The 14,811-nt window shown below is 42.6% G+C and overlaps 1 protein-coding gene across 1 annotated transcript in view; it reads left to right on the top strand.

The window, feature by feature from the left end:
* The window catches only part of PSD3 (pleckstrin and Sec7 domain containing 3), a 102,780-nt gene that overhangs the window by 65,460 nt on the left and 22,509 nt on the right, over positions 1–14,811 (top strand). The window contains exons 11-12 of the mRNA XM_042822771.1: positions 7,080–7,273; positions 10,999–11,069. Coding sequence (XP_042678705.1) covers positions 7,080–7,273; positions 10,999–11,069 — 265 coding nt within the window. The remainder of the gene's footprint in view (positions 1–7,079; positions 7,274–10,998; positions 11,070–14,811) is intronic.

Genomic DNA, 14,811 nt, shown 5'->3' with positions numbered 1-14,811 from the left:
AGGAGCCAGGCTCCAGCCCTTCTGGCAGCACAGGTGAATTGCCTTCAGCTGTGCTCCTGTGGCTGACTCATTGCTCGCCTCGGGTGATCAATCAGAGGTTCAGGCCGTGATTCAGCAGTTCCCATACAGCTCTCTTTTCTTCTGTCCTCTATTTGGGAAATATGCCATTGGAAACTTCTTTCCACTGGTTTCTTAAGTCAAGCTCCTGATTGTAAAGTTATTCATCCAACAGTTTTGTATAATTATATGCTACAAATATGAATATTCTTTTAAATTTGATGTAATTCTTTTAAATTAATGTGGTCAGTCTTTTGCCTAGCCATGTCATGTAAGTTTTCTACTTGAACAAATGAGAAGAAAAATGGAAGTTTTGACCATATCTTTCCTGTTGAAAGTATTTTCTAAGGCAGATCCTCAAATCAGACTACAGAGCAGTTCAGAAGTGTTTTTGTTACTGATAAAAGTGGATGTTGTTTTCCTCCAAGACCCCAAAACCACGTTGTATGGCAGCATCTTTATTTCTGGATATGTTTCAAAACTGTTTCTAAGAGGCAGGCATTTTCTATGGTTGTTCTAAGATCAAGCATGTGGGAAAGAAAACTACTCTTTCAATTCAGCATCTTCAAATGGGAGAACAAGCAGATTGTTGCTTTGGTTGTGCTGGTTCTCAGGAGAAACCAGTGGTATGATTTATTGTTCTGTCTGCAGATCCTTTTCCAAGGAGATAATATAAAGGAAGATGAAGCTTAAGATCTTCCTTTTGCAGATGTCAGTTACCATAGGGAGAGTCTTGGAGAAGCACTATTAGAAGCCTTTTCTTGTCACCAGTATTCTGCCAAGCTGAGATTATAGTAATCGCTTACCATCCTTAGCCTCCACAAGAGGATTTACAACCATTAGCCTCTTACAGTCCTCAGAGAAGTTCACCAGAGGTATCAGTTCCTGGCCCAGAGCCTGGAATGATATCCCTCTGCTGGGAGAGACAGAAAGGACTTTAAACCTCTTCACGTTTTTGCAGACTTCATGATAATATCTTGCTAATGAAATCTGTGTTAGAACCAGCATTTTCACCCAAAGGCACAAAGATTATTCCATATCTTGTATTAAGGCATTGAGCTTGGCTTTGACAGGGATGTCATCACTGCCTGTGTGATAATAGATCCATGACTTGGAGTACACTTGCATAGAGACACTAGATGTTGACTGTTATCTGCATCACAATAGACCTTCAAGCTAGGGACATTACATGACTTGAATAATCTCTGAGAGCCTTCTGAGATTAAGGAAGTAGTTTTACCCTTCACAATCTAGAATTTCAAGAAAAGATCAGTTTTCAGGTGTATGTATCCACAGGCCAGCTGAATTTTCTGCACCTATTCCTTCTTACAACCATACCCTAAAGCTGGTGCAGAGTAAACTTGGTTTAACATATCTTCATTACAGCCTATCCATTTTTGGACTGTTCTTCGAAGGAATTATGTTTTGTACAGCCCTACAAGAACATGTCAGCCTTACATGAGTTTGGGAAATGAGCCAGGCGAAAAAACAGTGACCGATGTTCCTTAGCTGCTTCCCATAACATAAGCCAGAAGGCCAGCCACCTCAAGGGTGTGTTATCAGGGATCCTCTTGAATCTCTCTAGAGAAATATGTGCCCTCTGCTCCCTTTTCGTTTCTGAAGAGCTTTATATACCAGTGAATGCAGCATGGGTAATAAACAGGTATACTTAGAATGTGTTTGCCACTGCAGTCATGGAGACCTAGAGGAACTTGCATGATTGGAATGCTGTCAGGGGTGACTACATACTTTTTAGGGGAAAAAAAAGTCCAGCAAGGTGAGATGGGGGAGTCACTATATGAGACAGCATCTAGAACATATCCAGCTCTGCCTAGGGATGAATGACAAACACGTGGAGAGCTTGTGGGTCAGAATTATGGGGCAGGCTCATATGGGTGATGCTGTTGTGGGTGTTTATTACAGGCCACCTGATCAGAAGGAAGAAGTTGATGAGGTGAGTTGATGAGCTGCTTTCTTCAAGCAGCTGAAAGTAGCCTCACAATTGCGTGCTCTGGTTCTCATGGGAAACTTCAGTCACCCTGATACCTGCTGGAAAAGCAACATTGCCAGGGATGCACAGTGCAGGAGGTTCCAGTAGTATGTGGAAAATAGCTTCATGATAAAAGTAGTGGAAGAGCCAGCGAGGAGAGGTGTGCTACTGGAACTTGTTCTTACAAACAAGGAAAGATTGGTTGGGAACATGAAGGCTGTGGGCAACCTTGCATTTAGCGACCATGAGATAGTTGAGTTCAGGATCTTAAGTGGAAGAAAGAAGGCAATTAAGTGGGATTGCAGCCCTGGACGTCAGGAGTGCCATCTCTGACCACTTCAGTGGCCTACTTGGAGGTATCCCATGGGCTAGAGCACTGGAAGGTAAGGGGGCCTAGGAGAATTGGTTGACATTCAAGCAGCACTTCTTCCACCCTCAAGATCGGCGCATCCCTAAGAGTAAGAAATCCTACAAAAGTTGCAGGAGAGCTATGTGGATGAGCAATGAACTCATGGAAAAACTCAAATGGAAGAAGAAAGTCTATGGAATGAAGAAAAGGGGTCTGGCCACTTGGAATGTAGGAATATTGCCAGGGCTTGCAGGGATGCCACAAGGAGGGCTATGGCCCACTTGGAATTATATCTAATGAGCAAAACCAAGGACAAGAGAGCCTTTTTTATGTCAGTAGCAAAAGGAAGACGAGGAAAAATATGGGCCCACTGCTTATTGAGGTGGGTGCACTGAGAATGGAGAAAGCAGAGCTACTCAATGCTTTCTTTGCTTTACTGCTAAGACTGCTTCTTGAGAATTCCAGACCCTTGTCATAAAAGAGTCTGGAGAAAAGAAGTCTTTACCTTGGTTAAGGAGTATCTCATCAGAGATGATCTAGGCAAACTTGAAACACAGTTCAGTCGACCCTAATGGGATGCAGTCATTAGTGCTGAGTGTGCTGAGCCATTACACATAATCTGTGAAAAGTCATAAAGAATGGGAGAGGTGCCTCAGAAGTGGAAGACAGCTAGTGTCACTCCAGTTTTCCAAAAGGACGAGAAAGAGAACCTGGGAAACTACAGGCTAATCAGCCTGATTTCTTCACAGCCTATTGGTAATGATACAGCTTATTCTGGATGTCATCTCCAAGCAAGCGGAAGAAGAGAAGATGATCAGGAGTAGTTAACATTCACCAGGCAGAAATCGTGCTTGACCAACCTGGTAACTTTCTACAACGTCATCACCAGATCACCAGGTTAGGTGAGGGTAGAGCAGTGGATGTTGTGTACCTCAATTTCAGCAAGATTTTTGACGCTGTCTCTCACAACATCCTTGTAGATAAGTTTAGGAAGTGTGATATAGATGAGTGGGCAGTGAGGTGGATTGAGAACTATCTGCCTGGCAGAGCTCAAAGGGTTGTGATCAGTGATATAGGGTCTAGTTGGAAGCCTGCAGCTAGCATGTTCCTCAGGGATTGGTACTGAATCTGTTCTTGTTCAACATTTTCATTAGTGGCTGGGGCAAAGAGATAGAGTCTGCTGTCAGTAACTTTGTTGATGATACAAATGAGGGATCTGTCAGGGAGCTGACAGATCAGAAGGCTGTGTTACCATCCTGCAAGACTGAGCAGACTAGTGAGTTGAGTGGGGAGGAGCCTGATGAGGTTCAACAAGAGCAAGTGTAGAGTTTTGCACCTGTGGAGGAATAACTGCATGCACCAGTACAGGCTAGGGACTGACCTGCTGGAATAAAGCAGAGAAGGACTTGAGTGTCCTGGTGAACAACAGTTTGGCCATGAGCCAGCAGTATGCCCTTGTGGCCAAGAAAGACTGGTATTTTTAAAAAGCATGTGGTTGTCAGGTTGAGAAAGGTGACACTCCACATCTGCTTTGCCCTTGGGAGGCCACATGTGGAGTACTGTATCCATTTCTGGGCACTCCCCAGAACAAGAAGGAAGGGGAGCTACTGGAGAGAGTTCAGCAGAGGGTTACAAAGATGATTAAGGGCCTGGAGCATCCCCTGTATGAGAAAAGGCTGAGAAATCTGGGACTCTTTAGCCTGGAGGAGGCTGAGAAAGGGATCTTATCAACACTTAAAATATCTGAAGGGCAGGAGTCAGAATATGGGGACTATCTCTCTTCGGTGATGCCCAGCAGTAGGACAAAGTACAACAGGCACAGACTAGAATATGAGAAGTTCCATATGAATATGAGAAGACTTATTTACTGTGGGGATGACAGAACATGTAACAGACTGTCCATAGAGGTTGTGGAGTCTCTGTCTCTGGAGGTATTCAAAACTTACATGGATGATTTCCTGAGTAACCTACTTTGGAGAACCTGCTTGCGGGGTCTGTGATCTTCAGAGGTCCTTTCCAACCCCTACCAGTCTGTGATTTTTACAGCTATTTATCACGTTTTTTGCTGACTAGTTTATGTAGGGGTACATGCTTGTATCAGTCCCCAGTTGACTCCATTCCTGACCAGTCCTATTCTAATTTTTGAGGGTGTGTGACCGAATACATTACCTGAACAGTTCTACTGCTTTGAAACTGCTCCCAGTCCTGCTTTCTTCTTATGCTTAACCACTGAAGTAAAATGAAACATTTGAAGAAATGAGTCCCGGAGCCCACGGAGAGGCTAATCAGCTGTTCTTCCATTCTTTCATGTCCTCTGTAATGAGTCCCTCTACCTCTGTTGTTCCCTTCGCTGCACCTGATGGACTTGCTTATATGTCTTGACCTCCAAACAATCAGAACATTTAGCTCTCGGGTGTGTGATAGGCTTCTGAGTCTCAAAGATGTCCCATTTTAAGTGACAGCTTGAAGGACCATTTTAAGGCCTGTTCCCTGTCCAGTAGGCAGGACAGCAGATAGTATTTTATCCTTTTCTGTTCCATCTTCAGTTGTCTTATAAAGAATTCCTGCTTATTAGCTGCCCTAGAGGTGCTGACTTTGAGAGCGCTCCCAGCAATAGCGCTGGCTAGGATCCCTACTGGTCACAACTCCTGTAGTTGCTTGCATAAGGGTGCAAGTACATTCCCACAGGACAGGATCTGTATAGGACAATGTGCTCCCATGGACCAAAAGAAGATAGTGCATTCCAAAAAATTGTAAGCTGACAAGCAGAAATCCACTTTATCCTTGTCTGAGATCCCAGAATTCACAAGCCTGAGTGCTAGTGCCCTACAGAAGATTTTAGTCTAGATTAGGCAGTATGAAGTACACAGAGACTTGTGTTGAGAGAATGTACTCCTGAAATGGCCAGATATAAGAAGTATTTGTCACAGTGGTCAGGCCTTGCCACCAGCTAGTCAAAACAGGAGAGGAAAGGTGGGGACAGTCAAAATTATCAGGAATTCCTATATTTTTTTAACTTGGGACAGGGCTTCAGCAGAACTCTGCACAAAGAAGTTCTATTGCTTTGACCAACAGGTTTATTGCATCTCTCTTTGTTCTGGAGTAGGAACACATGCATTGATAGGCTAGACGATGGAAGAACTGGTGTTCTCTTTCAGGAATCTGGTTTTCCAATAGAAGTTTTATTCGCCTTACTAATCAGAAGATTTTGCCAGCCAACATCATGATTACATATAGTGCACCACTACCTACATCTCTACGACTGAATCAAATACTTAGGACCTTTCTGTTGCTCTCTGGCTGAATGTGTAGCACTCATATCCATACTGCTGATAGATTTCACCTGTGCCTCTGGATTTGTTTTCCTTGTTATTATAACAGTCCATTGCCTAGGTATTGCTTCAGACTAAATTCCGTAGGAAACCATTTCAGCAAGGGTTGGGATGTCACAGATGATCGTTGTACCTGCAGTGTCTTGGAGGATGTTTCTTTGGATGGTCATTTGCAGACCATGATTGCAGCATGTCCCAGAAGGAGACTGATACATGCCTTGCTACTCCTTGTCTGATGCACAGCTGTGTACATGTGCACATTTGGAAGTTCTGCTTTGGGTTACGTAGTTTGCCATCTGTGCAGATCATTTGGGTCCAGTGAAATGCTGCAGATTTTCACTTTCCCTCTCAAGTAGCTATCATTGCACTGAAGCGTTAATGACCTTTTTTTGACAGATGCTGGATTTAGGAGAAACATTGCTACCATATCCTTCAGTTACCAACTTTTCAGCCTACTTGGTGCACCTTTGTCAGTCAACTGGAAAGAAACGTGCAGGGACTTCGAAAGAGACTGGGCTGTACTGTAATCTGACACTAGCCATGATTCCTCCAGATGCACTATCCACCTAGATCCAGTGACCGATTGTTCTCTGAAAACAACATGGACATCCTTTGTTTTTTATGTTAACTTATCCTTTTTGCTCTTGGCTGACAAGCAAGAAGGCGTTCACTATCTGGGCAGTGCTTGTGACTTGCTGAAACAGATCGCCTTGTTATTCCCAAGGGCTGTGTTGAGTACACCGTACTACTAAGTAACGTTTTGAGCAGCATTCTGTTTCTAAGATACAGATAAGACAATTCACCTGCTGTAGTTTTTATTTTCAATGTAATGCTTTTATGCTAGTCTATGGAGGAAATTGAAGAAAAGAAAGTAGAGTCTGTGTATCATGTGTGAAGTTAAGGAATAAGTCCTGGTGATCTCTAGTAATCTAATGTTTCTCATCTACATGTGAATACTTGAAGAAATCAAAGGTTTTTCAGGAGAACGTTGCAGGCAACTGTTTTCTATTATAGCACTCAGATAAGTGGAAATGAAAATAAGTGAAGCTGTAGGACATAGAGCACTTTAGAAAGCCTGTCTTTTGGAAATATAAAAGGCAATCTTGGCCATTCTTTAAAATTCAGCTCCTACAGCTGTAGGCTGTTTTGGTGAAGTCGATTAACTTTGCTTATAATGATGTTGATGCTTTGCTTACAATTTGTCTATCTTATAGTGTACATCTGGGTTTCTCTTACATAAGGTTCCCTATGAAGAGAGGGGTAAGTTTTGACAAGGAGCATGCAAGATTTACTAAAATGAAACCTTGCTGGTCAGTTGCTCATTCATTCTCGTATTTCATTACTCATTAAGGGATGAAGAAGAGAAAAAAAAACCTCATTCAGATGGTACAGATGAAAAAGATAATGGGAACCAGACGAAGGCTGTAAGTCGGATTGGAAACTCTAATAACCCATTCCTGGACATCCCTCATGACCCCAATGCTGCTGTGTATAAAACTGGATTTCTGGCTCGGAAAATCCATGCAGATATGGATGGAAAGAAAAGTAAGTATCCTTCACATGTAACATCATAACTCTCTTCCCTGTATAACATCGTATCTCTCTTCCTTGTAATCTCTGCACTGTACCACTTAGGATGAGACTGCTTTTCAAGGTGAATAGTGCTGCTTCATTAAGGAAAATTGCAGCAATAACAAACAACCCAGCAATTGGATTATCACACTCTCACTATCAGGCCAGGATTTACAATGTTCAGTTCCATTTGCATCAGCTCTAATGCATGTGCCTATTGAGTAATGTGGTACAGCAAAGCAGCATGAATCTTTTGTGCTCAACGAAAATAGATCTCATGGTTTATAGAAGAGAAAACAATTTCAAGTGAATTACAGCTATTCAGTAGTGTTCTGATAATTCTCCTTTTCCTCATGTGGTACCATGTTGTTTCAAATCTCCCCTCTCCTCTACTTCTGCCTTTAAAAAAATGTTGTTCATCTCTGCTTGGAAGATCCTCTAAGTGTTCCCTCCTTTCCTGCTCTTGGGTCACAATTCTGTCAAGTCTAGCAGTGTTTGGTAACATCAAGAATTATGCCATGCAGTTTCATAAATAGTCTTCGTAAATATTCTTTGTAATAAGCCTGCTGTGTTTCTTATTTACTTTTAATTAACCTTTTTCTTTCTTGTCCTACTTCCATTCTTGGAGCACTAATTATCACAGGTGTTTGATTTGCCTGCATGCATTTTGTTGTTTGGTTATCTTCAGTTGTTTGTTTTCTAGTAAGAGTCTTAGAAACAGCAGAGGCTACTCAGGACACCTGTATTTTTCCCATTTATTGTTGAAGATCAGTACTAATGGTTCATACTTCTGGGGTGAATCGTGAAGAGAAAAGAGAATCCTGACTTTGTGATTAGTTTTCAGTAACTGCAACTCTATCTAGTTAAGCTAAATGGTTTTGCACTTGCATGTTGTGCTAGTGTATTTTAGAAGGTATGTTTGAAGGACTGTGTTTTCAACCTGGAGGCTAGTACAGCTAGTACAGCTGAATTCAAGTGGTGGTGATGTGATCAAACTGACCTCATTCTTTGTGATGAGTGGATGTTGTGAGTAGGTTCTTCTTTATTAAATTTGTTTATTTAACCTTAATAAATAATTGTGTATGGTTGCCATGATTAATTTGTTTAATTACAAATATTCAGAATCACTCATTATTCACCTCATTGAATGTTGGCATTTTTGAGATAATCCTTTCATGAATAAAAGCCAGTTGTAGAGAGGAAGGCCTGGGAAATTACAGACCTGTAAGCCTTACCCTTGGGCCTGAGAAGATCACAGAACAGATCTAGAAGCTGTGTTAAGGCACATGCAAGATGAACAGGTGGTCTTTGACAGCCAGCACAGGTTCACCAGTAGCAGATTATATCTGACCAATCTGGTATCCTTCTGTGATAGAAAAATAGCATCAGTGGACTAAGAAAGGGCAACAGATATTATCTACCTGGACTTCTGCAAAGCCTTTGACATGATCCCACATCACATCTTTATCTCTAAATTGGAGAGAGAAGGATTTGAAGAGTGGATAGAGAATTGGTTGGATGATTGCAGCCAGAGGGTTGTGGTTAACAGATGTCCATGTGGAGGCCAGTCATGAGTGATGTCCCTCAAGGGTCAGTCTTGGAACTGGTGCTCTTCGACATCGTTATCAGTGATGCAGACAGTGGGATCAAGTGCACCCTCAGCATGTTTGCAGACAATGCTGATCTGAGTGGTGCTGTTGGTAATACACTGGGAAGGAGTGCCATCCACAGAGACCTCTGCAGGCTTGAAAGGTAGGCCCATGTGAAACAAATGATATTCAACAAGGCCAGGTGCAAGGTGCTGCGCTTGGGTTGGGGCAGTCCCAGATCTGTGTACAGACTGGAAGAAGAATTCACAATGAAGAGCCCTGCGGAGAAAGACTTGAGAGTTTTGGTAAATGGAGAAACTGTACATGAGTCAGCAGTGTGCACTACTTGCAGCCTGGAAGGCTGAAAGTTTCCTGGGCTGCATCAGCAGAGGGGTAGAAGCAGAGAGGGGGAGGGAGTTGTCCCTCTCTGTTCTGCCCTCGTGAGACCCCGTCTGCAGTACAGTGTCCAGGCCCGGGGTTCCCAGCACAAGAAGGGTGGGGATCTGTTGGAGCAGGTCCAGAAGAGAGCTGCAAAGATGATCAGAGGGCTGGAGCACCTCTCCTGTGAAGAAAGGCGGAGGGAACTGGGCTTTTTCAGACTGCAGAAGAGAAGGTTCCACAGTGCTCTTCCACAATGCTCTTACTCACCCACTATGTTCTTGTGGCATTCAAGTACCTAAAGGGAGCTTATAAGCAGGAGTGGGAGTGACTTTTTACATGGCCTAATAGTGATAGGATGAGAATGGCTTTAAATTAAAAGGGGAGATTTAGGTTGGATGTTAGGAAAAAACTCATTACTCAGGGGGTGGTGAGGCCCTGGCACAGCTGCCCAGAGAAGCTGTGGTGCCCCATCCCTGAAGGTGTTCAAGGCCAGGTTGGATGGGGCCCTGGGCAGCTGAGCTGGTGTGGGCAGCCCTGCCCACAGCATGGGGTTGGGGCTTGGTGGGCTTTAAGGTCCCTTCCAAACCAACCTATTCTGTGATATAGTTTTATGAAAACGTGAGGAATCTGCCCAACCAGGATGCCTGCAACAGCAGCTTTTGTCTTTATAAGTATCCTAACACACTGTTGTAATTCAGGAGAGCTTAATTTATGTAAAGGTTTCTAAAGTGAAATTCTATTTGTTGCATAATACAAGTAGGAATAATGTCCACTGTGTGAGATTAACTCATTAATCTGGTGATTAACTTCTGGAGCAAATGAGTAACAACTTTTTCACTGCCACTTGGTCAGATCAGAATGGGATTCCTTTTTCAGGGTGATGCTTTAGTCATGTACAAGCTATTAGTTGCAGTATTTAATATATATGCAAATGGATGTTGGTCACTGGTGTGTACTTGGTGGAGAGTGAACTTCAATGCATGCTTCTGGTCTCTGTCTCTGTGACTGTACAGCACATGCCTTCTTTCCCTGTACCACAGCTGAATTTCAGACTGGAGCTTTCATACTTTTTCTCCCTACAACTCTCTTTTTTTTTTTTTTTCCTCTTGTCCCTATGAATTTATAGGTTGGATGTGTTGCTTTTGTGATGCTCTTCAGTGTTACTTCAGGTTTCTTGAGAGGTGATTTTTGATTTGGCTCCTTTCTGCTTCCCCTTTGGCTTTCCCAACAACTGTGGAAAGAAGGGATAGAATGAAGCAGGCATCTGACCACTCAGTGCCCACTTGGGTGAACAGCAGTTGCAAGAAGGAAGGATGCTCTTGGGAGGCATTGCTTTTTGGGCAATGTTGCACTGATTCTGAGCAGTGGCTGCGACCTGCTTTGACATGGAGAAAGGGTGTTTCCTACTAAAAACATCACCACTGTACAAACCTCAGACCTAACAGTATAGGAGCAGTGTCAGTGCCAGAGCAGAAAGACCAGATCTCTCAGGCCTGCTTTCTGCGTTGCTCCTGTTCCCTTCTGATCCAGTATAGTGCTGTCTTCAGGGTTGTTTTACTCTACCTTACAGCAGGTATTTTCAGGCACTGTGCAGGCTGAGTTGCATTGTCCTTTGAAAACGAGAGTACAAAGGAGGTTTTACACAGGACTAATGTAACTCTCCTGTTGCCTAGACAAAGTGTAAAAATGGATCTGAGTTAAATGGGTTTTCATTTGTTTTCTTTGCAGCTCCCTGGGGAAAGCGAGGCTGGAAAACCTTTTATGCTGTGCTGAAGGGAACAGTCTTGTACTTGCAAAAGGTAGGAGAAATCACTATCTTTTGGAAACTTATTGAAGGGGGATAAAGCAGCAGGCATCCTCTCCACTCTCACAGCCCATCTCCAGGTTCCTTTCCCTCTGACCCGCAGTGTATCTGCTCTGTTTGTGCCCCATCCTGTTTACACGCACACTGAGATGTGAATTCTTTTATTACCGTGCTCCTCCATTTTTCAGTTTCAAATTCAGTCTCATTGTCACTATCCAGATGTGCACCTTGTCAATTCCAGTTTATGCCATCACTGTCACTCATGACTGACAAAATGGCTAGCTTCACAAGCTAAGACAGCATCATCTCTCTGTGTCTTGCACAGATTCCTCCGGGCTGCTTTTAACACTGCAGTTGATATGTATGACTTCACCTCCTATGAGGCTGTCCTCCTTTCCAGTCTTTTCACAGTACACTTTTCTGCAGTGACTGCAAGAGCAGCTGCAAAACTATTTAACAGCAGCTTGATCTTGGTAGGAATCTGCAGCTTATGCTCCATAGCAGAATTGGAGGATACCATTTTTTTTCCAAAGCAGGATAAAACACTTATTTCTAAAAAAATTTTACTCTCTGCCAGCAAGAAGTCTAAAAAAAACGTCAGCTTCAAACCCTTCAAGTCTTTTGGCGCAAGCTTAATTGTAATACAGCTTTAACTATAAGCTTTTTTAAACTGAAACTTCTCTTGGAAAGTGAGATGGAATATATGAGCAAGAACTGAGAGAATCAAATTTTGTCAGTTTGTAGATTTTGAAGCCTTTGTGTCTCCTGCCGTAAGTGTAATGTTCTTGATATAAGTGAGTTCTGTCCAGGTTGCTCTGCATTGTAGAAATATGCTCTGCTGAAAGTGTTTCTGCATTTCCACTGTGTTTTGCAGCTGTAAAGAGTGCAAGTGCATACTGTTATTTCCTCCTTCTTTGTTCTGGGTTTCTGTTTCTGATGTTATTGTTTTCTTCAGAAGCAGCATGGTGTATTGGATCCGTGATAAATTGGATCCATTTCTTACAGCACAGGGTTGATGAGGTGGCTGGTCTGTGCTCAGTGCCTGTTTGACAGGGCTGAAGTGCCGAAGCAGACCGAAAATCTGGAGGCAGGAGGAAAGGTTTGGGCTGACAGTTGTGTGTTACATGCTCCAAAGCCAGTGTGAGAGACTAGAACCAAATGTCTTGAACTGCAGCTAAGCCTTCCCTCTGGTTCTTTTCCTGGCAGCAGCTTCAGATTTTATTAAAATGGTCTATATGGCAGGCTTGCATTTTCACTTTCTTGAGTGAATTGCAGTCAGCTGCTTTGATTTCTGAAATGAGTCATGTTTAGCATTTATCTGAAAAGACTGGATGGTTCCCTAAGAAGTAAGAAGGTTCCTGTCCATAGCATATGAATTAATTTTTTATTTGATCCTTGAGGGGGATTTAATAAGCTTTCAAGGGGAAGAAGTGGAGGTGCTGTCCATTTTAGAGTCTTAATTAAAAACTTCTGTAAGTGTCACTGTAATATTAGTTAAAAACACTTAGACAAAATTTACAGATGTTGATGTATCATGCAGATTTTCTGCAGAAGGTTGCTCTCCCCACTGTCACCTTCCATCTCTTGGTAAGCGTGAGAGTGATTTCACATCTGGCTACACTTTTGCAGAACAAATACATTGGTGGCGTTCTTGCTCTCATTTGTTTTTCAGTTGTGCATCTTGCATTTGTCATGGCACTTGAATTCAGTGATTACAAGATGGTTACTCTGCAAAGTAGTGCTCTCCCACATAGCCCTGAATCCACGTTCATTGAAGCTGTAGCAAGGGACAAGCTAGACTTTTAATTCAGCGCTAGAAAGGTTGACAGAGAGGTCTGATGGGAAGTGACTCACTCCCTGAGTGATGGGGCAGCTGTGAGCCTCCCGAGGGTGCCTGTGACCCCTGCTCAGCAGCAGTGCCTCATGCAGCATCAGTGAAACATCCTCTGATTTCTCTTCAGCTCCAGAAGGTCCAGCAGGGCTTTGCTCCAGCCCTGAAATAAATCTTGCATTGTTGGGAATATGCTATTGTGGAAGTTGGCAATGGTAGGGTTTTAAAATATATGGCTAGACCAAGTTTAGAGATAGTAAGTGCTGATGAATTATTGTTTCCTTCTGCAATATACTGGGAGACAGAAATTATCCCAATTTCATGAAGTTGAGGAGGATTTTAGAGCAGCTTGATTTCTGTGTAGAAATGAAGAACTATGGTGGTAGTTACGAGAAAGGGATTTCCTTCTCTCTGTTTCCCTTCTCTCCTAATTATGCAGTGCTGCAGGGCAGGATGCATACCCATATGCATTTACAAGATTTCCCTCTGTCTCTCATTATCTGTATATTTGTGGAGGAAAAAGCTGTGATGATAGTTTCATTGCACTGAGTACTATTCAAGCAGAGAGAGAGAAATCTCACTTGTGTATGCCCACAAATAAATGTATAGGCCTATGCACTGTTACTTTCTGTGCTCATCTGTAACTCAGCTGTTCCTTCAAGACATTACTCTAATATAAATATTAATAGTTTGTAACAGCTGTGATTCTCCCAGTGGGTAGCGTGATCCCAATTCTCTTCCCATTCTCTTTGCATAGCAGACTAATTCTTATTTTGCTGTAAAGTCTGTAGATGAGAGTGGTTCCTAAACGGCGGTCATTTGAGATTTACAGGGAGGTTTATCTGGGCAATCTTGTCTCTGTGCCCTTTTCTTTTTTTTTTTTTTTTTTTTGTTTCATTGGTACAGCTCCAGTGCTAATTACTGTGCTGCATATTGTTTTATTTTTAATGAGTAATTTGTGAGAGAGAGAGTTTCTGAATTAGCGAGCACAGAGGCCACTAGAGGGGCTCAGTGGAAGCATTCACAATTAGCCAACTAAACATGTCTGCACAATATTATATAAAATTAGAGGTTTGACATGTTTGGGCTGTTGGCCCTGACTCTGGACATCCTCAGGCCAAGACTAATTTCCTGCCTTCAGTTTATAGCAAGAGGAAATCGCAAAGTAGGAGCTTGACAGAATGTCTCTTCACTGGACTGACATGGGATGTGAAGTGTGTATAGAAAAGGGGTTTATAAGGAGAGGACAGAAGGCTGCCCTCACTTCCTTGCTAGAAATTGCATATGAGCAGCTGTGCAGGACGTGGGCCTTGTGTTTTGACTCTGCTCTGAGGTTTGCAAAATCTTCTCTCTTTGATGTGATACTTTATAATCTTGTGGGATTTCAGGTATTTTTGTGTAGTTATTATCAAATATGTTTCCTTTGTCAAAACTTACCAAAAAAAAGGGAAAGTCTATAAAGGGTATAAAGTGATCAGACACAAAACTTTCTGAAAGGATTTTGCATCCATTATGTGAGTTGACCAGAGGTGTCCACTCACGAATACCTTGGCTGATAAAAAGCCGACTGCTGTAGTTGGGTGTGTCAGAAAAGGATGCAGGAATGTGTGTCCATCTAGAAACTGGGTCACCAGAATGTAGAAAAGTCATTTGTTAGGAGTCTGAGAAAGATGAATTCAGCATGTAATTACATTGTGTGCAACATTCACAGCAGATTTCAATTGATATTGAGGTCACATTTCCTTTCTGGTTCCTTATGTATTTCTTGCCACTGATTTGGTCTAACTTTAGTGAGCTGCCTTTCATTCCTGCTCCACCTCCACACTGATGCTCGCACATGTGCTGTCCTTGGTGGCATATGAAATATGGATGTTCCTTTGCCCCTAGCATTGCTTGCCAGTTAAGA

Source organism: Centrocercus urophasianus, unplaced genomic scaffold (assembly GCF_019232065.1).
Source record: "Centrocercus urophasianus isolate 14NV4802_14NV808 unplaced genomic scaffold, USGS_Curo_1.0 seq_21, whole genome shotgun sequence".
NCBI classification, from domain to species: domain Eukaryota; kingdom Metazoa; phylum Chordata; class Aves; order Galliformes; family Phasianidae; genus Centrocercus; species Centrocercus urophasianus.
This window is presented reverse-complemented; position numbering and strand designations above follow the sequence as displayed.